Source organism: Mustela putorius, unplaced genomic scaffold (genome assembly GCF_011764305.1).
Source record: "Mustela putorius furo isolate JIRA1106 unplaced genomic scaffold, ASM1176430v1.1 tig00003834_pilon_pilon_pilon, whole genome shotgun sequence".
In the NCBI taxonomy this organism is placed as follows: Eukaryota; Metazoa; Chordata; class Mammalia; order Carnivora; family Mustelidae; genus Mustela; species Mustela putorius.
Genome location: NW_025421987.1, coordinates 118,741,480 through 118,764,258, shown reverse-complemented (window position 1 = coordinate 118,764,258; position 22,779 = coordinate 118,741,480). Strand labels below are relative to the sequence as shown.

Genomic DNA, 22,779 nt, shown 5'->3' with positions numbered 1-22,779 from the left:
TGACTTTGAGCTAAAGGTATTGTGAACACTTAGCAGTGAGGCAGGCACGAGGGAGCAGGGAGTCACACCACAAGGAGAGGGGACAGATGGCCAGCAGGGTGCAATGTCACACCAGGGTAAGGCAAGTGTGATCAATCAACCTTTAGCTGCAGGAACCACATTTCTTTGTCTCCCCTCACCACACCTCCAACAAAACAAATTTTTCACCCTTTTTTTTTTTCTTTTTTAAAAGCCACTCTCTAGTTCTTTTTTTGTGTTTGTTTAGTTTGGGGGGGGGGGGTGTTTGTTTGTTTGTTTTACATACTATCATATCACAAATGTTAGCCCTGGAAGAGATGAGGGAGGGCTTACAGTTAAATTCCTTCATTTTACAGAAGGGAGCTGAACCCAATGATAAAGGGATCTTCTCAAGATCACTGAAGAGCAGAATCACAACTAGAAAGGTATCCTCAATCCTCCATAAATGGTGAGAACATCCAAAACTCAGACATGAAAGTTCTTCCTACCCTTCCAAGGGTATTTTTATTATTTTTCCTAGGAAGGAACACTGAGCCCATTATCCCTGCCCCTTGTGACGGATGGACACCTTGAACAATAATAGCATCCCGTGGAATACTAATGACCTTCCTCATACATAGCCGTGTCCCCCTGGCTGCAGGGGGATACATTCCAAGACCCCCAGTGGATGCCTGATTCCCGGAAGTACCGAAGCCTAGATACATGATTTCTTTTCCTATACATACAAACCTATGATGAAGCTTAACTTCTAAATTAGGCGCAGTACGAGATTAACAATAATAAAAAAAGAATGACGTAACAATATACTGTGATAGAAGTTATGTAAATGGCCGCTCTCAAAACACCTTAAGGCGCTGTACTCACCCTTCTCCGTGTGAGGACGGCAGAAAGAAAATGCCTACGTGGGATGACGTAAGGCGAACGTCGCCACGCTCTGACGCAGCGTGGGGCTCTTGCTTCCGGGCGCAATCAAGGCTGAGGGTAGGTCATTGGAACTCCAAAAAGCCCATCTGCGGGACAGGGGAACTACTGTATTCTGGTCTGAGGGCTTGGGAATGGGAGGCGGACCGGGTCATCTTTTGTCACTTGGTTAGCTTCTCCTGGAGACGTTACTGGAAATCAGAAGTATCCGAAGGTTGCGGTCATCACAGTCAACTGTCAGAGCAGTTCCCCGCTGAAAAGGCCTAAATGGGGAACTGCCAGCTCACTTCAGCCCCGACGTGCCTGTGAGAGGCCAAGCCACACAGGCCAGCCCAGGGAGAGCCTCCTCAGAGGCCCTGCGCCCACTCCTCCCGCCCCCCACCCCCAGACTCTCCTTTCTCTTCCTCTTTATGTCATTTCCTAAGGAAAGACAATTACCTCATGTCTGTAGAGGACATTGCTGCAGAGTTTTTAAATACTTCTCATTTAGTCTTGTAATCACTCGAAGTAGCTTACACTTCTTACAGATAAGAGAAAAAGTTATGTGGGGGTTGGAGGATAACATTAAACTCATATTATGTACTGAATCCTGACTAACGAGCTTCCTCTTACCCGTCACCAAACAATTCCACATGTATGAACTCTACATACGTATAAATCAGAGTACACCTTTAATTTGTATTATTAACAATGTCTCCATCACTTCCTTAAAGCTAGACAACCAGCAAAATAAATCAAGCCTGAATCATAGCATTAGCGGCTTTGCATAGTATAAATAATCCTACTGCCGCCAATTTTGAGCTACCAATGGGCCATCACTTAGGGAGTTGAGAAGAGATGTGCAGGAACACCATGACAAAGTATTGCTACCATACCCATAAAAATAAAGGTACTGAGCCTCAAAAGCATAAATAAGAGTAAAATGTAATTAGGAAGTGAGGAGTTTTAAGTATCTTCTCAAATATAATTCAAATGTAAGTTTATGTAATTTAACTTTTAATAATGGCTGTTTTAATAACCAGCTCCATAAATTTCCGGAAGTGTAACAGTGAGACCTCAAGAGACCTTACAAGCTGCTCCAGCACACCACAGCTAGAACAGCATTTACTGGCAATTACTACTTAAGATGCTGTGAATGGTGGCCATTTGCTTCATGTGCACACAACTTCCACAACACTGTCTGGATTAGTGCCCTGGATTTTCAAGGAAACTCATTTGCATTTGGATAAAAAGAGAAATTCTTGAGCCATACATGTATGTTCAATAAATATGTAATGAGTAGCTAAAGCATCAGTTTATTCCTCCAAAGCCCTTTAGATAAAACAGCTTAGAAAGAGAGCAGCCTATGGGGCACCTGGGTGGCTCAGTGGGTTAATAAGCCTCTGCTTTCGGCTCAGGTCATGATCTCAGGGTCCTGGGATCAAACCGTGCATTGGGCTCTCTGCTCAGCAGGGAGCCTGCTTCCCCCCCACTCTCTCTCTGCCTGCCTCTCTGCCTACCTGTGATCTTTCTGTCAAATAAATAAATAAAATCTTAAAGAAAAGAAAAAGAGCAGCCTAACTGTAGGGAGCAAGATGATCAAGAGAGAATGAAAGTGTAGGTGCTTTCCACTTTGGAAATTACCCTACTTGCATTTTACTGCAGAACCTGAACAGGAAATGAAATGGCTGTGGGGGGGGGGGGATAGATGAAAATTTACAAGCAAAGCAACAAAGTATTGGGGAGGGGGGTGGGTGGAGGGAACTGCTGGGGTTATGGATAAGGAGAATTCAGAGAAAAATGAACCTATAGAACAGAAAAAACACAGAACTTACCTTAGAGACTTCTCAGAAGATCATTCTCAATTCTGTGGTTACCAGTAGGAAAACAGAGGGGGAAAAAACATTTGAAAACATCACTTTCATCCCAGGTATTTGAGTCTTCTTTAAAACACTGGTCTCACCCTCTTTAGTAATTTTTATTGCAATGTAGGAGAAATGCTAATTTCGAGACCATGTTTCTGTTCTTGCGACCGTGCCCCCATAGAAAGCATTCTGGAGAGGTTGAGTTCCTCCAAGATTGTCCTTATAATTCGTCCACCAATTTTGGCATTGTGAAGAGCAACTCTAACGTGGCTACTAGAATACAGGCCATAGTTGGTGCTAAACCTTTAGATAGACCAAGAATTAAGAAAAGCAAATGTGACAGATTTTAAGAGGCCCAAATGAGTTTTTGTAAAACTAAAACCAGATCCATGAATTGACTGTATTTATTCACATGCAGCACTTCCAAAATTCAAAAGGAATTTAATCTACTTTTTCATTAACTATTTATTCAGAGCTTAATATTTATTATACTGTGCAAAAAAGGGACAAAATACAAATTTATAGAGTAATCCACAGAATATGATCAGTATCCTGACCAACAACCAAAGTGGGTTAACATGTTTTTCTCCTGAAATCACACCTTCCAAGGAGTCCCAACAAGTGCTCAACACAGAAAAAAAGGAGAAGGGGGCGCTACGTGGCAGAAGTTTGAAAAAGACTATGTCCTACTGAAAACTTCCTTAAAGAATTCACAATACACACTTGCTCATTAGAGAATGGGACTCACATAAAGACATCTCAGTAACCTTGTTAACCCAGCATTTCCAAGCTATTTGATCAAGGAGCCCATTTCTCCTACCCAACATCAATTATCATCCACAGAAAAGTAGCGGGTATGGGATGCCTGGGTGGCTCAGTCAGTTAAGCAGCTGCCTTCCGCTCAGGTCATGATTCCAGGGTCCTAGAATCAAGTCCCACATCAGGCTCCTTGCTCAGCAGGGAGCCTGCTTCTCTCTGCCTCTGCCTGCTTGTGCCCTCTCCCTCTCTCTTTCTCTGATAAATAAATAAATTCTTTAAAAAAAAAAAAAGTAATGGATATCACTGATCTAGGTAACAACTGTAGTGAGTGTAGATTGAAGTAATGGCTTCAACTTTGCTGGCATGGTACAGCCCCTAGAAAAGGGGAAAGGAGGTGGTGGTCTTGCTGAGGCATCTTATGCCGTTTATAGCCAGGCTCAGTCTTGGCTAGATCAAGCACCCCGTTCTTCTCTCACCATCCCCCTCTAAGACAGATTACAAGATACAGCGAGTCTCTGAATCTCTGATTCAGCTGTCATTCCAGAAAACATCAAAGACCTTTGCTGGACTCTCTAAACAAACTAAAATCAAAAGAGTCCTTCATATATACATTCCACCACGCTGAATCAGAGATTTAGGTTAAGATGTACTGCTATGCTCAGGGGAAAGTAGGAAGTTAAATTAGAGTCTTACAAAAACATCGAGATAAAAAGATACCAAAACCACACTTGGTTAGAAATAATATTTATTATCCCCTCCCCCCATGTACACATTACTTTTCAGAAACATGAAGATATTGTCCATGTCCTCATCAATAAGTTTGTAGAAAATAAACTTAATTCATATCTTGACAATATATTTCTATCACTTTTTTAAAACAATAGCCATTTTATTTTTCCACATTAGTTCAAGAATAGCTTCAAGTTTTATGTTTTGAATCAAATCAAGACAATCTTTGTTTATAGGCAATTTCCTGACAGATCCCATCCCCCCCAACCCCTAAAAAAAAATCTATATCCTAAGTGATAAACTCTTCTTGTACATTCAGCAAACTTTATATTGGAAAAGAAAAAGAATAATTGAGATAGGTACTTACTCTCGTGCACAGTAATAAATCTAGCTGAGCTTCTACACCTTGCTTTGCAATGATGTTTACATAAAATAAATCATTTCTTATCAAGTTACAATGGTAATTTCTTGAAATGTAGATACAAAAGCTATACACTTAATCCACTGAAATTGCCTTCTAATTTTTTTGAATCTGTAATTAATCCACTGCCCTAAGGAAAAGCTTCAACTCAAGAAGATGCTTCCCCTTTCCCTCAGCTATATCTGTCTAAAGCTTGAATCCTCTCTCAGATCATGTAGAGATACATTAAAAGCACAGGAAAAAAATGTTTTAGCTTGCTGACATAATGCCCTTAAGTTTGCTGACATAATGCCCATATTTTAACTTAAAATGTAAAATCAGAGTTAAAGCATCACTTAATTCATACAGTACATTATCAATTAATCAACAGTGTCCCACTGACCCAGAAGTTTCCCAAACTGGTTGTCTTCTCCACATTTAGTAAGTTTATACCCAATGACTCAATCAAAGAATGTGCTTATAATAGGCTGCTGGTTTAATTTTAGTAGTTTTAATATTGGGCTATTTTCAAATATAGAGATGCTACAAGTGGCATATGAACTATTAATTTTGTTTCCCATTACCTACAGGAAGAATTGTTCAAATAAAATTTTACAAGACAAAATGCAACCCTACATATCTATATATAGATGTATACATGTATATATTGAACCTAACTAAAGTTGTATACGCAATACTAACATAGTTTTGGTTACACACTAAGACAGTAACTGTTTTAAAGATAACATATTATAAAGAGGCTTAGGCAAAAGGCAAAAATTAAGAACAAACATGATCTTTGAGGTTTTCAGGATTACTTCAAAAAGCCATTTCTATCCCCCATAGAAGAAAACTATGCATTTATCTTAGGAAAAAAAATTATAAAAAGTTAATGCTATCATGTAAAGAATTCACAAAAACTATACTGTATATCCCATAAAAGTCTTACCTATGTAAGGTAAATCACAATTATGGTTTATAATGTATTACAGACATCACCATCACCTTTCCTCTTTAATAATGAGAGGATTTAACTTCTTTTTTTCACTTACTTAACAAGTGCCACAGAAATTCAAGTCCCAGTAGCAACAAGTTAAACAAGATTACAAAATAAGGCATTCTGCTCATGTATCATTAAAGTAACAGGCTGAGTATAGTAAAGCAGGCTCTTTCCATTCTTACAGTTTTATATAATCCAAAAATTATACAGAAGGCAATCTTTTCAAAAAAAATTCCAATTAATTGCTGTTTTTCCAGGGAAACAGAAAAACATACATAAAATCCTCAACTTTGGTTATTTCTCCCAGTGCCATAAATAGAGGCTGATTTTCTCTATTTAATAAAGCCCAATATTAGATATGTGGAGGAAATGTCTCTGTACCACTTCTAAGCCTGTAGGTCACACACACTAAATGATTTTTCAAATTATAGAGTAAATCTAATTGGACAAAATCCCTGTAGTGTTATCTAGGAAAAAAAAAGTGGACTCAAAACACACTTGCACACAAACGCATACACACACATGCACACATATGCACATGGGGCCAACACATTAAACAGTTTTCTTAAAACATTGATTGGTTCTCCAAAAAGAATCAAAATATTTATCATTAGGCTGCAGCATGTGTATAAGGGGCAGCAATGTAACCTTTCCTCAGTACAAGGTAAGAAATCTAGTACCCTGAACCAAAGATTTAAACAAAGATGAACTCAAAATACATATTTTTTGAAATCTGGACTCAACTGCCTGTTGTACTTTTACATTTAGTGCTGCTTAAATAAAAATAGAGCCTAAGTTCAATAACATACTATCTAAACATTTAAAGCAATGGTTATATCAATAGGTAAAATGCACCTAATTTGAGTCTTTGACACCACTTGTTTTAAGTTTATTGTATGATAAAAGTTCTTCACAGTTTAAAATATTGTGAAGAAATGTGTTTATGTATAACTATATTCACACAGATATTATGTACACATACTATGTATTTGATGTACCCATAAACTTTGAATATATGTGTGCCAGGAGGATACCCCACACATATGCAGGAACCCTGAATAATAGGTTGGTGTGGACTGTGAAATGAATTCTCAGAAATAAGGAAAGAATATTATTATGAATAATTATAATAACAAAAAGTTTATCTTATTTACATAGTGCCTATCTCCCAAGAGGTAAATATGCTTTATAGACATTTTTTAGTATCTGTGAGGTGGGGCATTAAGAACACTATCAATTTTCATTTTCCACAACCAACTAACCTGCCCAGGATCGTACAGTTTAATAAGTGGCAGAACAAAATACAGACATCAAGATCTTCTAATTTGCAATGTCTCCAATTACCAGATCAAATGGTCTTGTGGTGAAATCAAGTCTTCATCATACAACAGCATTTCTACCACGAAGGATTAATTTTTAAGTCTTCACGTACTTGTGATTGTGCGTTATATTTATACCACAGGGAGATCAAAATGATTTTTGGTTTTGGCAGATGAAAAAGTCTAACATTCAGTGTGACTATAATTCAGTGTAACTTCTCCAGTTTAAGTGCGACACAGCTGATTGGTCTATAGGGGAAATGCGGTCAATGTCTAACCATGGCTGAAGAAACCTCAATCCAAACAGCTACTGCATAATTACAGAGATAGCCTACAATCTTGTATTGTCTTAAAGGTCTTTTCTATCTCCACATATGGTATACACATATAAATAAGCATTTTAGCACAAAATGTACAGTTAGCATGAATCAGTTCGTGTTTAAATAAACAAAGGCCTTAGGGGTGAACTTTAAAGGCCAAAAGCTCCTCAGAGTGCATGTTGTTTAAAGATCGAAGATCTGGCAACTTTAGAAGAAGTTTTGTAAAAATAGAGGCCTCATTTGGATGGTTTTTCATTATTAAGGTCCTTAGTGCGCGGATGAGAGTTTCCTGCAAAGCCTCCACAGAGTTGACGTTTTCTATTCCAGATCGATCTAACAGAGAGTAAGGAATAGACAGATAGGAATAAGAGGACGTTATAAACATTAAATATAAATACCAATTAAGAGAAAACATTAAATAGAAATTAAATTCTTTTTCATCAATCTCATTAATGAGTCTACAACAAGGTTTTATATATTGGAATAAAGGCAAAAGACAGTTGTCAACATTTAAATCCCAATGGCAAATTTCTGTACCTATTTATTATATTATAAAAAGACACATTACACAGTATACTTGATAAATCAAGATTTGGTATTTAGTATTTTGTTCACAAAACTAGAGGTTCTAATTTTTAAAATTAGATGCCATCTACTAATTTCAACTCTCCTGTCAAAATAAAATAGTGTAGTTTACAAATATATTTTTTTTCTTCATACAGAATATATCCACAGTTGTATGTTACCATGTATGGCAGGCAACCTCTAAAATGGCCCCCTCACCCTGGTATCCACACCCTTGTGTATCCCTTTCCCCTTCAGTATGCTAGACTTACTGACTCACTACTGATGAATAAAATACTACCAAAAAAAAAAAAAAGGCTTCCATCTTCAGCAAACTCATACTCACCTCCTCTGAGTAAAGCCAGATGCCAAGTGCCATGTTGTGAGCTGCCTATGAAGTAGCCCTTATGCTAAGGAACTGACGGTGGTCTCTGACCAGCATCCAGCAAAGAACTGAGGTACTCAGCCCAACATCTTGCAAGGAAAGGACTCCTACCACAACCATATGAATAATCCTCGAAGCAGATCCTTCCCTAGTTGAGCCTTCATAGCCAACCACAGCCCTACTCACAGTCTGACTACAGTCTCCCAAGAAACCTCAAGCCAGAAGCACCTATCTAAACCATACCCATATTCCTAATCCTCAGAAACTGTGAGATAATAAATGTATATCTTTTCAAGCCACTAAGTTTTAAGGTAATTTGTTACGCAGTAAAGAGGTAACTAATACACTGTGTACCTTTATTATCTAGTTACATTAACCTGCATTCACTTCCATTTTGCATACTGTGTTTATTAAGCTCATCATACAAAATGTTAATAAACTAATGATTTAGTATAATCCAACAATAAAGCAAAGTATCTTAAAATTAGCAAAATCTATACTGTTTACCCATGGACTTTTTTTTTTAGTCATCATCAACGACTATTTCTTCCCTTTACAATAGGAGGCAGTAGAGCCTAAGAAATACTCAATGGCTCCCAGTATAGGGAATTTTAATTAATAAGAAAGATACTGCCAAGGAAGCAAAAATCTCTGGCCATTCACACCCTTTTTAATTCATTGTTCACAAGGGTATTTACGCTCTGCATTGTAGCTGGTAGCTAAAAAGGCCACTTGCAATGCAAAGACTAAAATTTCATAGTCAAGGGGGAAGTCTGATTAACTCTAAATGCAGAAAAAAATGATGAAAACAGGTTTATCTTACATTTAATAAAGTGTGGATTATTACTGAACTATGTGCTAATTATTATGGAAAAAGAAACAATTTGAATGCTGACTACTGGATTGGGAGAGTCATATGTTTTCAGATAAAACTGTTATACGGAGAAAAGATCTCTTAACATACAACTTTGATCATACAATCATAATGGCCATATAAAACTACGTAAAGCCTTCAATGATGCTTCCAAGTGTCTCTCCTGCCTTTAATATTCAAGTAACTGTTTTCTTCAATATCCTTGCAACTTAGTAATTCCCTCACCAAGCACTTACTGAATGTATATGGCTACTGGATAGGTGCTTAGGGAATTAGCAGTCAACGTAACAAACCAAAATTCCTTCCCTGAGAGACCTCTTAGAGCAGAAAAAAATACCTAGTTTGCATCACATCAGTAATTTACAATACCAACAACTGGGAAAAGAATGACTGTGAGCCCTACAAACAAAATAATCTAGATAGGCAGAGAAGGATACTTGAGTTAGAACAACTAATATTATGAGTCTTTCAGTGAATACTCTGTTGGAAAGACTTATGCTTCCTCCTTACAACTCAGAACTTCAGGAAAATGGATTCCTACACCTAAAAATGTGAACTGCATTAAATCTTTCTAAAATTGCATTTCTAAAACCATGATTTCATGATTTCAAGGCCAAATAACCTACGTAAAAATCTAGCTGGATCATAAACAATAATCCTCTAGAAATTAAAACAATACAATGCACAGACTGAAATAAAAATTGATTTTCAAAATGATGTACTAAATGCTACACTACCTACCTCATAGTTTATAGTATAGTTTAATTCACGATATACCTGTCCTCTACTTCCTTAAACTCAGAGAGGTTCTTCATCGCTCAACACCAAATCTCACCAAAATCTTCTGTGGATAATCACTTCCTACAAGATGAAAGTCAAATTCCTTCCACAAAAACCTCCATAGGACAACTAAAATCCACATTCAGATTGTTCTCACACCTATATGCCCATCCCTCATCTTCAACTGCAATGACTGCTGCCATTTCACACAATCTCAAGAACAATCTACCTTCCAGGTATAATTCCCTTTTTCTCCATGGCATCAAGAGTCTTCTAAGAGGATAGGCAAATATCGTGTTTTAGATTTCTCTCTCTCTTAGCAGCTAGAATTATTCTGTTAACAAGCAGTGTAACAGAAAGGCTTTGAAGCTAGGCCAACAGTAGTCCAAATGCATGCTCAGCCAATTTTTTAAAATTCATGACCTTGGACAATTTAACCCTTCTGTTCCTCAAAGTTCTTGCCTATATTTGAAAATAACATATCCTAGCTCACATCAGAGGTCTGCTGTAAGGATAAAATTATATAATGAGGTCTAGAAACTAGCACTTTATCTGACAACAACCAAAACAAAACCCAGATGGCAACTGTAGATTCCAAGAAAAACAAAAAGCTATTTTAAATATAAAGCAAATTCTAAGCAATTAATAGAGAATATAAATGATCCATTTGTTATTTGATACTTGGAACATTCCCCCCTTGGGAGGCACAGGTTTAGGGCAAGATTTATATTGCCTCCAGAAGCCTTGATGGCTCAGTCAGTTAGGTGTTTGACTTCAGCATTGTAAGGCTCCTCACTCAGCAGGAAGTCTGCTTGTCCCTCTCACTCTCCCTCTGCCACTCCCCATGTTCATGCTTCTCTCTCTCAAATAAATAAAATCTTAAAATCTGTATTGCCTCATCTACCAATTCAACCCCGCTATGTGAACACTATAGGTACTATTTACATAATCCTAATACTCTAAATGTAGATTTTTTTACTTTTCAATATTTATTCAATATTAGAAAATATCATATTTTCAATATTTACTTTTCAATATTTAGAAAATATTCAATATTTAATATTCAATATTTCAAATATTTTTTACTTTTCAATATTTTTTTACTTTTCAATATTTTTTACTTTTCAATATTTACTTTTCAATATTTAAAAAATGTAGTATTTTTTTACTTTTCAATATTTACTTTTCAATATTTACTATTCAATATTTCAATATTCAATATTTTTTACTTTTCAATATTTTTTACTTTTGAATATTTAGAAAATGTAGATTTTTTTACTTTTCAATATTTACTTTTCAATATTTAGTAAAAAAATATTTTTTACTTTTCAATATTTTCAGTATCTTTTTCCATCAAATAAAGCATGGAATCTAATCACACCTATAGAACAGAATATAAATATTTTCATTCTTGATAATGTAAAATAAAAAAAAAAAAAAGGTATAGCAAAAGAAGCCAGGATATGGAAGGACGATGATACTGTCTTCCTAAGGAGAAGATTCTTTCTCTATTCTATCTGAGAGATTATGTAAAAGTGAATGGTCAAAGAATGTGAGCATATTCTAATTATATATAAAACAAAGTAACTGTAAAAATAAAACTTATAAAGAGAAGACACTTTTGTCAGTTGTATCTACTCAATTAAAAAAAAGCTATAAGCATAATATTTAGAATTGAGTGGGCAACTCCCAGAACAATTAAGAAAGATAGAATTCTAGTTCTCTGGAGAGTAGGCTGGGAGAAGGAAGGAGAGACTTATCTTCTGTAGTTTCTGAATTTTATTTTCTTGTATAGATACTGCTTTAAAAATAATAATAGTCTTTTCTTCGTGGTAAAGATTTAAGTTAGACATCAACACTATCATATGTTTAAGTGAAAGCAAATTATTTTAAAATGCAAGAAATTGTGTCTGTGTATGTGTTGCTTATGTACCTTCATTTAGACAGAACAAAAATAAGAATGCACTACATTCTTTTTTTATAAGTCTTTTCCACTCGGTATGTCACATATTTTTTTATGTACCATAATAATCAAGCAAATGGTACATGGATGGACAGGTGAACAGACAGAGAAAGACTCCCTAATGTTGACAGTGATCTTTTTTGGTAGCAATATTATCATCTTTATGTTCATCTTAGTATTTTCTACTTTTGCAAAGGACCCATATTATTGTTATGACCAGTAAACAAAACAAGGCTTTTTCAAAAGGAGATTAAAACAAAATAAAAATTATGTTCACTTGGTAGAAAATGTAAGTAAATGGCATATTTCCTGGTAGAGAGCTCCGGTTATCCCCTGCCACTGTTTCTTCCTTTCCACCATCTCTGAGACAGTCCCTCCTGCTTCACCTCCTCTACTACACCTATCTCAGGAAAGTTCACTCCACTGCCTCCTACCTGAAGTTATTTCAACAGCCTCTCAACCTGACCCTCCAGCTCCAATGACTCACTTTTCTAACCTACCCAAGATAAACATGCAGAACTATGTCAAACCATGACTCTGTCCATGCCTCATCATTCTCCTACACTGACTTTCCACTGCCCCATTTTTTCAGTTAAAATTTCTCTGCTTAGTTCTCCTTGTGGTCATTCCATAATCCAGTGTCCCTTTAACTCCCAAGCCTTCCATCCCTTTCCTCCTTGATGTACACATAGGGCTTTGGCCACCTGACCCTGCCTTACCTCATGTTCTCCAAAGCCGCTTCATCACTGTTTTGATGGGAAAATCTACTAACCCATCCTTCAAATTCAAAGCTTTCCCCACAAAGCTTTCTCAGGTAACTTCATCTTCCTTCCTAGACCCCTACTTTCTCAGTCAGAACCACACAGCTTAATACCATAAAGCTTTTTGTGTTAGTTCTCTCTCTCAAATAACACATAGATGCTTGGAGAGTAAGCGTGTATCTTAATGCTTGTTCTGTCTCCCCTGTCCACATACTGATCAGATAAAGAAATTACAAAGTATGGATTACCTTTAGTTTCACAATACATTAATCAGATGTCAACTCAAACCATTAATAATTACTTATCAAGAGACTGCAGGATGGTAGGTGAAGTGCAAGAAGCATTAACTACAAGGTTACTTGTAAGAAAATAAGTTATCTCTTATTAACCTGTTACTGTAATACTATTCCATATCATAAGTGCATTTTTAGCCACCTAGGTAGAGCTGATCAGAATAGGTAGCTAAATTATGCTTCCAAATGACATAACTCTTTATTTACACTCTTATTTACATATAGAGCTATTTACCTAACTCTTATTTACACCACTAATGTACAGACCCTTTAAGATATACCTAGAACCTCCTCATTAGGAGTTACTGATTAACAGTTTACCACATAAGCAGGGGCTATAACTTACACTTTATAACCCCCACAGCACCTGGTACAATGGCTTTTACACAGTAAGAAGCAAATACAAAACTTGAAGTAAGTCATATCAAAATACTGTACAATTCTCAATGTTTTAAAATAAAGTTAGTGATACCTAAAAATGGCTGGTACTTACTTATATATCCCCAGGAAAGTCAGTGTTTCAATTTCCCATTTGCTATTATCTTAATAGCTATTATCTAAATTGAAATACTTTGCTCAGAAATAATATAATTTAAATGCAAGGTGGCAGGGAAACTGGAAAACATCATCAGTGACTCATATAAATAAACATTAAGTGTGAGGACTCAAAAATCTTGGTCACTCATTCAAACAGAAACTAAGTACCTATTCTGTGCCAGACCCCAGGTTGGCTCACATGGTACAATCCTTTCCTTCCACAAGGAAACGGAGACCCAAAAGAATAGAATTATTTATGCAAATCACACAGAAAATTCAGTGGCAAAGCTAGGTAAAAGCCTACTCGTAATTCACCAAGTTTTGGAACAGACCTCACTAATGTACCTTGATAATTTTAACATTCTCAAGTAATACACACTTTAATTAAAACTTAAATTCGTATCAGAACCACCTATGTTCCCAAAGTTAAATCCACAAAAGCAACAATTTAGAGTTGTAAAAATTACAGGCAAAAGTTAAAGACTAAGACTTGTGGTCAATTTGAGGCCTATATCTAAACATCATTTTATTATCATACAGCACTTTTGAATTTTTGCTATCTGATTTCTCAAAAACAACAGATTATTCATGCACTTTAGCATCTGCCTCAGGCTCTCTTGCCATATAGACAGCTTGCTGGAACATAGTTCCATCTTCTTTCCACTTGGTTACTTATATTCTGGATGTAGCACAATTTTGCACCAGCCTGCTTACCTGCAGATACCAGGACAACAGCTGTAAACAAACTCATCTCTTCATCACTAAGTTGGAGGGCATTTAGCTTCTCACTAAATTCAAACATAGAGTTTAGCAGATCCCCTGCTCCCATTGAGTGTAAATCATCAACACTGTATTTCTTCCCACTTAAAAAGGTGACCGTACGCTCCTTTGCATCAAACAATGATGCAAACCGTACCATTAAAACCTGGAAAAAGAAAAATGTATTTGAAGGAGTTCAGTACTAATACTAAGAAAAAATTCAGTATTCAAGCCAGTTAAGAAACATCCTACATATAAAAGAAAGTTGTAAAAGAAAAATTGAGTTTATTTTTACCCAGAACCATTTCCTTAAGGCAAATTCTCTACCAAAGCAATAAATATGGAGTGAACATCAGAAAAATTCCAGCCACTAGTGGCAAAAATACTTGAGTCCTGTGATATTCTGCAACTCTATTAATAAAGATTCTGAAATGCAAATATAAAATTAAAGCAGGCATTAATGCCAAGAAATATGAAACTAGGCCTTGGCCAAAGGCATTAAAGAAACTCTTTAAGCTACCAAGTATATCACATGGTCTCTAAATCCTAAGTAAAAAGAGCAGTATTTCAATGCAACAACACTTAGAGACATCAAAACACCAAATAAAGCCAAGACAAATGCATGGATAAACCTAAATTAGACTATTTTAAGAAACCATAACCCAAAGAGACAATACACAAAGAAAACTATTACAGCAGAAGTGTTCCAGACACCGAGTTGTAATTCAAATCCAAACCAAATCAGCAACTACTTATCTATGGCACTCCCTCCCCTATAGTAAAGGGTAACACCTATGTCACATATTTCTTTCATAACCAAAGGAATACTGAACAAATAGCTCCCCTTTGCAATTTTCCCAAAGACTTGTTTTACTCAAGACAATCCAAAATAGTGTATAGAACTAGAACACAGCAATCCCAAGTCATATCACAAGGGGGAAAGAACACAAGTCCTGGAGTCTGGGATTTGTGTTATGGTGCTGTGTTAGAAATGTATTGGTAATTTCAGAAAAATCTCTCCACCTCTGTGGGCCACAATTACTTAACCTCAAAAAATGAATGAACTGAACTTTGAACTTGATCACTGACACCCCTTTAAGATTCAGGTTTAAATCTTAACTCTAATGTTTTCCTTTACATTGAAAATCCTAACCTAACAGTTTTGCTTCTAAATTATACCACAGCTATTTTGTTTATGAACATGGCTCCTTTTCCATTCTGGGCCAGGTCTCCTAAAAACAGAACATAAGGCCAAAGTTTACACGGAATGTGTACTACCATACATGAAAACAGGTTTGAGGAAAAAGGAAATGAGATGACAGGGATGACAGCAATTATCAGCAAATACCAGAGGATGCATTAATGAGCAGGCCGCCACTCAGTATCATTCACAACTGAGAGCTCAGTCTGTGGGACCAGCAGGGGAAAATGAAAATATATTCCCCAGATCCCGTCCCCCATGGATCAAAGAAGTGGACCACCAGACACCAACTTTCCACCCACCACCCTGCATTTCAGAGTAATATTTAAGTGAGCTCTGAGCAAGTCCTGAGGCTCCTCACACTTCAGCAGCACTTAGAAGCCATAGGTGGGAGGCACCTAACATAGCACTTGTCCCACTCAAGTTGGCAAAAGCAGCTGTCCCCTAAGTCCAGGCAGAATACATCACAGCAAGGGAAGCCAGAGAAGAAAAGGTAGCAAGGATTCTGGATGAGATGAGGCCAAGAAAGTCCACGGTAACACAGAAGACACATCTCACATAACCCTGAAACATTCTACAATTTCCTAAAAGAGAAAACCACATTCTATTTACCCTTTGTACTCTATACTAGAACACCAATATAGAATTTCAGTGGGTGTCAAATGCTCTGCAGACCCTGCCTGAAGCCCATCCCTGGAAGTAAATACTACAACCTGGAGGAAATCTATACGCTGAGGATACAGAGAAGTTGTATTTCAAGCCTTAAGAAACTCTGGATTTGTCACATCTCTTGCCAAGATTCTGATATGGTTATTCTTTTGCTGGTAATTTTAGCCTCCGGACTATAAGCACTCATTTAGAAAAGAATGAAAATAAAATACTACACACACTGTGCATCGATATTCTAGATAAATAAAACCTACCTCAAAAGTCCCAGCCTTCAAAAGGTTGACCTGGTCATGCTGAGAGAGATCTCTGAATCCAGGAATACGCTTTGCAAATTCCACCACTTCTTTCACTGCTGGAGTGAAGCTCATTGAAAATTCTTCCCAGATTTCATGCCCAGATTTATGAGGATCCACATATGGAGACTTACTCATTGGACAAACCTAGCATGCACAAAACAGAAAAACTATTAAATTATGAGAGATGGTAAAGAAACTTCGAGAGTAGCATCTCAAATCATTGGAAACCCCAATGTGAAAATAACTCTCACACACAGGTAAAATCTACTAATAATAATACTTTCTCTTCTTCTACTTGCCTCGTGTTAGAAAGCCTCGTGGCAACCTACTCTGACAGCAATTCGTGCATCACAAAAGAGGTGGCCTAAGCTATTTCAAAAACCTGGGTTTAAGAGTTTATTTTTTAGTACTGCTGCCACCTTATGCTGGTTTTATGATTTTCAAACAAATTCATACAAACTTTATTAGCAGTCCTATTCATTAGTCACGGCAGATATTATAATTACTATTTCTTAGAGGAAATGAGATTCTAAGAAGTTTAGTTAATTTCTCTAAATATAGCTAGAGTCACAGGCCTAGAACCCAATATTTAGTTAATATTTCAAAACTCACTTTTTTCCAAAAGGCACAATTACAGTATTATAATTTCAAGGAAGGAAAGATAGTGAGATGCCTCACTTTTCTAAAAAGGTCATTGACCATTTATTTCATAAACAGTGCTCTGACCACTGGCTTCCACTTGTTCAATTAGAGAATAATGATGGGAGATACAAGGGCACCTTCTGTATAAGGATTGGTGGGGAAAAAGTAGGAAGCCAAACAAGGTATAAGAACACTAGAAAGATGATGAACATTCACTGTATACTCTGTTAGTAAAATCAGCCTTTAAATTTTCACTAAATCCATAGGAGATGCAGGAATGGGATGATTCTATAACCATGGAGAATATCACAAAATGAGAATCTAAATGCTTGTAAATTTTTCCCTCCTTAAGGTAGCCATTAAGTCTAATATGATATAAGATCACCTTTCTGACCCATGCAATCGAATACTTGCAAGTGACAAGAAAAATCTAACAAAAAGAATTGGAGTAGTCTCAGCTATTTTGAAATTGAAAAAAAGAAGACTTTAATTACCTGGCTGTAGAAAATACCAAGCACTATCAAAGGACCTCATGGTTTATACTGGAAATGATGTGGTACTGCTGTTTTTTGATGAAAATTTGGCTGAATATAAACACTGTACTTTCATGTAGATTGTTGCAGTTGATTAAAAAAAAAACTTGAATAATATGAATAACATTAACTCATCTCATAAGACAAAGTCTGAGAAAATCCTTAGAAACTAGTGTATTAAATTATTTCTAAAATTCTCAAACAGTAAAATACCTAACCATGTTCTACATTCAAGGACCTTTTTGTACTATAATGGTTAAAGAACCCTCTCCATAGAAATTAAAGGATTACTAACTGTAGCAAGCTAAATGATCAGCCCTTTGAGAAAATCCCAAAGCTAGTAAGACAGTGATTAATCAGAATGCTTAAATTTTGAAAGGGATTTCTAAGAATTAAAGAATCAATTCTACATGATCCATATTTTATTTAAAATCTTAATCCCAATCATAGTATCAATCAAATCACATGCTGTACCTAGTTCTGTGTGAAATTGGGTCAATCAACAAATGATGTTATCAGTATTTGACCTAAAATATCACACAATACTGATTCTGTAAGTCTCATGTTTTCTGATACCACCCCTGCCCCTGAAGTGTGTATACTCCCCACAAAGAAAAAAAACCTTCAAAAGCTTTCCTTGATGCAAGTTGAGTAAAAAAATTGATTTCACTATACCAGATGCATTCTCCCTCCAGTGTTGCACAGGTAACTATTCTTGTTCTCATTCTGAGAAAATCCATCTATCGAAACTCTATCACATACTCGTTGAATATAAGCATTGGAGAAGTTCATACAATGTCCATTTGCAATACAAATAGCATGCCCATTTGGGTAATGCATTATGTTCCTCCCTTTGTACTGTCCATTGAGGTGCTGCTGGCTCTCACTACATGGAAAATGGCTGCTAAGCCCACTGCCACAATGGTCATGATTTAAATTATACTGCTCCATGCCCTTGGGAATCCGTTCTCTCTGAGGCTGCATGGTCTCTGCTGAGTTTTCTCGCTGCTCCTGATTATACAGAAAAGTATCCTTGTGCGCCCTGGTCACCATGCCAATCACTTCATCCTTTGCAAAATCAGAAGAGGGAGAAGAGCTTTTGATGTTTTCTTGTTCCAGCTGGGGCTTGGGTCGCAGCTGTTCCTGGGCTGGTAAGGCTGTCTGTTCATGATGTTCCAAAGTGTCATTCTGCAAATGACCACTGAACTGGCTGTTCATCATAGTCTTCATTGCACTCTGCATTTCAATTAGCATCCTCTGTTTTTCACGCTTAGGAATACGACCAAACCGAACAGCTATTAAAGAAAAAAATATTTAACGTCTATATTCTAAATTAGATCTGTTCATACAAACGACTAACACCAAATTACCTGTTAGCTATGGCCTCTAGTGATACAAATAAAAAATATCTGCATGTTTCTGACCCAAATTATTCTAAATTTGCTGGTTATATTTTTAATGTTACCAGAGGAAGTGGAAAGGAAAAAAATTTTTCATTTTTCTTCCAAAAAAGAACTAAGAGAAGATCTATGTCTTGGGTTTTTAGGAGCAAAATTTTAAAAATTTGAAATTAACTAATAAAAATCACAGTTTGAAGCAGATCGGCATTACTACGCAGCACCTATTAACAAGGCTGAAGGCTGTGTTCTTAAGAAGGCAAATGGGATTCAGCTACCCCCAGCCATTAATGTTAATGGAACCTAGTAGGTACAAGTAGTCCCTGAACATCTAACCTTTGTCAATTCATTTTTATAACCCTATTCTCAAACCCAACTATTAAATATCTGCTCTTGGGGTACCTGAGTGGCACAGTCATTAAGCATCTGCCTTCAGCTCAAGTCGTGATCCCAGAGTTCTGGGATCCCCACATCAGGATTCCCATATCAGGCTCCCTGCTCAGCGGGAGGCCTGCTTCTCCTCCCACTCCCCCTGCTTGGGTTCCCTCTCTCACTAGCTCGCTCTCTCTCTCTACCCCCCCCAAATAAATAAATAATCTTTAAAAAAAAAAAAAAAAGATTTGCTCTCTTCTTTTCCAGCTTTTTTAAAAGAGAAACTGTTTTTAAAAATTTTTTTTAATTAAAAAAAAACATAGCCAATAGAAATGCAGTTTTTGGAAAATTTGCTGGATTTTAAATAAAATCAATGGAACAAAAATTAAATCATTCATCTTCCCCTTTTTGGGGGTCATGTTTTAGAATGTGTTCTGTCTCCAACATTCTTATCCCTGAGGGACAGAAAAGAAAAGCTTTCTAATCTAATATTCATATGGAGATAATAAATACCCACCCAGCAAGAACTCCTTACTAATCTAATTGTAGCCTGTGACATTATTGCTATCATGGACAATTTTATCATGTTTCACTCTACCTCTACTCCCTCCTTCATAAATGACTGCCATTTCTGTTCTTTTGGGGAAATCACAATATCACCAACTTTGGATCAGTATTTCCAGTAATATTAAAAAAAAAATGTTCAGGCAAATGAAATCCAAAACATCAACTGCTGAAATCCATTACTCAAGAAGCTCTATTACAAACAGTATTTGTGTAATATATTTAGAGTAACTTAAGGGACTGATTAAGTGATGCTTCCCTAGATAAATATCAGGTTCATTCTTAGCAATTTTTAATTAATCCTACTAAACTAATCCCTCTGAAAACCTCATACTCTTCTGTAATGTTACTTAGAACTGAATGAGACCATCCAAAAGTGATTTTCGTAAGCATAATAGAAGAGTCAAATGTTCCAGTGATGTCATCCACAGAAAACACTAATAGTCCCACAAATTAACTTTTATTTTTTATGGGAATGGATCATGCCAGAATTTAGCAATCACCTCCACCCCAGACCCTACTGTTCCTTTCAGTTTTGTATCTTCTTTCAGTGTATTCAGAACCTATGCCCTAAAAGCACATTACTGTCTCAGTGCTAACAAAGTCACAGAGGTAATTCACATAGGAGAAATGGATTTCTCAGAAATGCTAAGAAATCAAGGAGAAAGAGCCAAGGATTCCTATATTTAAAAAAAAAAAAAAAAAGAGGGGTGCCTGGGTGGTTCAGTTGTTAAGCCTCCAACTCTTGATTTCAGCTCAGGTCGTGATCTGCGGGTCGTGGGATCAAGCTCTGTGTTGGGCTCCACACTGGGCATGGAGCCTGCTTGAGATTCTCTTTCTCTCTCTCTCTCAAAAAAAAAAAAAAAAAAAAAAGAGAGAGAGAGAGAGAGAGAAAATGAATTCTGTTTTTAGGAAATAAAGTATTTATCATTATTAAAGGGGGGAAGGTTACAAGAAGTCCCAAAGAGAGCCAAAAGCTGTTTTTCCAGGGTGATAACACTAAAATTTAACTTTAAAGAATTTAGCATCCTACAAGGCATCAAAATGTGTTTTCTAAAATACATTTCACTCTAAGCACAAGAAGGCCACTGGTAAGTTGCCTATAGGTCTGGTTTATGCTAAGGAATAAAGGCCTAGTTCCATATGTTTTAAGAAGAGTACTCGTTAAAGTGGGAACATACCATCTCTCGACATTCCAACAGACAGACACTTTTTGAAGCGACACTGCTGACATCTGTTTCTATTCATTCTCATTATAGAACAGTTTTCATTCTTCAGGCACTTCTTGTACTGAATGTTTTGCTGAATGCTTCTCCGAAAGAAACCCTAAGAACAAAGAAAGATGTACTCAGCCATTTAAAAACATCCAGATGAAATCCTTGTAAGCACTCCCCCCACAACTATTGAGTATTTTACTAGCTACCTAGAAGTAATTCTGGCTTAGAATACAGGGATACATAATAACACTGACAAACAGAATTTAACTGGATTCTTACTGTTATTAGTAAGCACCTATGCCTACTAGCCAACCAAAACTCTCCTTCCCCTTCTTCCCTTTGGAGAATCTTGGAGCTTGCCAAGCACCTCTTCACCACATTTTACCCTATTACTGGCCTCTGCCTGAAGCCACATTTTCCAGTCCAAACTTTAATCACACACAAATTCTAAAACTCTTGAAATATGAATGATTTTTAAAGAGCTGACAGAGAAATGTATTCCATAGCTGTAATTCCCTCACTAGAACCAGGACTCCATCAGAAGAGCTTGGTCTTTCCCAGATCATTACCTGCTAATACCAGCAAGGTCTACTTGCATGTGCCAGATGTTCCTGGCTACTTGTAAGCAACAGGTACATGTGACACCACACACCCACAGAGCTGCTAGTGATCCCAGCCTGATGGCTACAAATAACTGCCTTTACTACACTAACAATTTAAGAATATGTTCTGGGGGCACCTGGGTAGCTCAGTGGGTTAAGCCTCTGCCTTTGGCTCAGGTCATGATCTCAGGGTCCTGGGATCAAGCCCCACACCAGGCTCTCTCCTCAGCAGGGAGCCTGAGCTTCTCACTCTCTCTCTGACTGCCTCTCTGCCTACTTGTGGTGTCTCTCTCTCTCTCTCTCTCTCTGTCAAATAAGTAAATAAAATCCTTAAAAAAAAAAAAAAAAGTATGTTCTGTGATGGGTCTTCAAAGAGCTCCAGCTCCATGGTCTCAGGAAGAACACAGAAATCAAGAACACAGCTACCAAACTTTCAAGCTGCAGTTTCCTTTAATATCATAACTAACCACACATTTCAAGAATCTGTATAATTTTGAAATACAACATTTTAAAATTTTATTATTGCAACGTTATATGTGGACACTAAAATATCTGAACTAGACTCCTCTCTAAGAGGCTATAGAACAATTAGGTGTATATATCAAGGACACACAATTAGAATCCTTTGCTTGTGCTTTTTTTTGTTTGTTTCTTTAGCAATACAGTGAAAATGACGCTTGCTCTACAGTTACTTCACATTTTTATTTAAAAAAAAAAAGAAAAGAAAAGAAAGACTAAACAGTATATAGAGAATTTTTTTAAACAGTGGAAAAGTACTAGTTCTGTATTGAATACTGACTAGTCTTGTGAAGTGACCCAGCCATTAAGAGCTACAAAATTCACAATTTATTCAGGCCTACCACAAAATTCACAATTTATTCAGGGCTACCCTAGAAAATATTTCTTCTTCCATCACGTATATTCTTCATCTTGCTCACCCATCTTATCTTGCCAAACTGGATTCCTACAACTGGCTTTCAGTCAGAAAACAGCAAGAGCGAATGTCTTGATGATATTAATTTCTGATGCTCAGTACAAACAGTTGTGTCAGATTTTTAAA

At 36.7% G+C, this 22,779-nt stretch overlaps 1 protein-coding gene and 1 long non-coding RNA gene across 2 annotated transcripts in view; both read right to left on the bottom strand.

Moving 5' to 3' along the window:
- The window catches only part of LOC106005991, a 37,776-nt gene extending 35,462 nt beyond the window's left edge, over window positions 1-2,314 (bottom strand). The window contains exon 1 of the long non-coding RNA XR_001179777.2: window positions 883-2,314. This is a non-coding gene — a long non-coding RNA (uncharacterized LOC106005991). The remainder of the gene's footprint in view (window positions 1-882) is intronic.
- Window positions 2,315-4,270: 1,956 nt separating this feature from the next.
- Window positions 4,271-22,779, bottom strand: part of NR1D2 (nuclear receptor subfamily 1 group D member 2) — a 29,000-nt gene continuing 10,491 nt past the window's right edge. The window contains exons 4-8 of the mRNA XM_004754358.3: window positions 21,082-21,226; window positions 18,243-18,862; window positions 16,351-16,536; window positions 14,182-14,392; window positions 4,271-7,643 (exon numbers count right to left, since the gene is read on the bottom strand). Coding sequence (XP_004754415.1) covers window positions 7,447-7,643; window positions 14,182-14,392; window positions 16,351-16,536; window positions 18,243-18,862; window positions 21,082-21,226 — 1,359 coding nt within the window. The 3' untranslated portion in view covers window positions 4,271-7,446. The remainder of the gene's footprint in view (window positions 7,644-14,181; window positions 14,393-16,350; window positions 16,537-18,242; window positions 18,863-21,081; window positions 21,227-22,779) is intronic.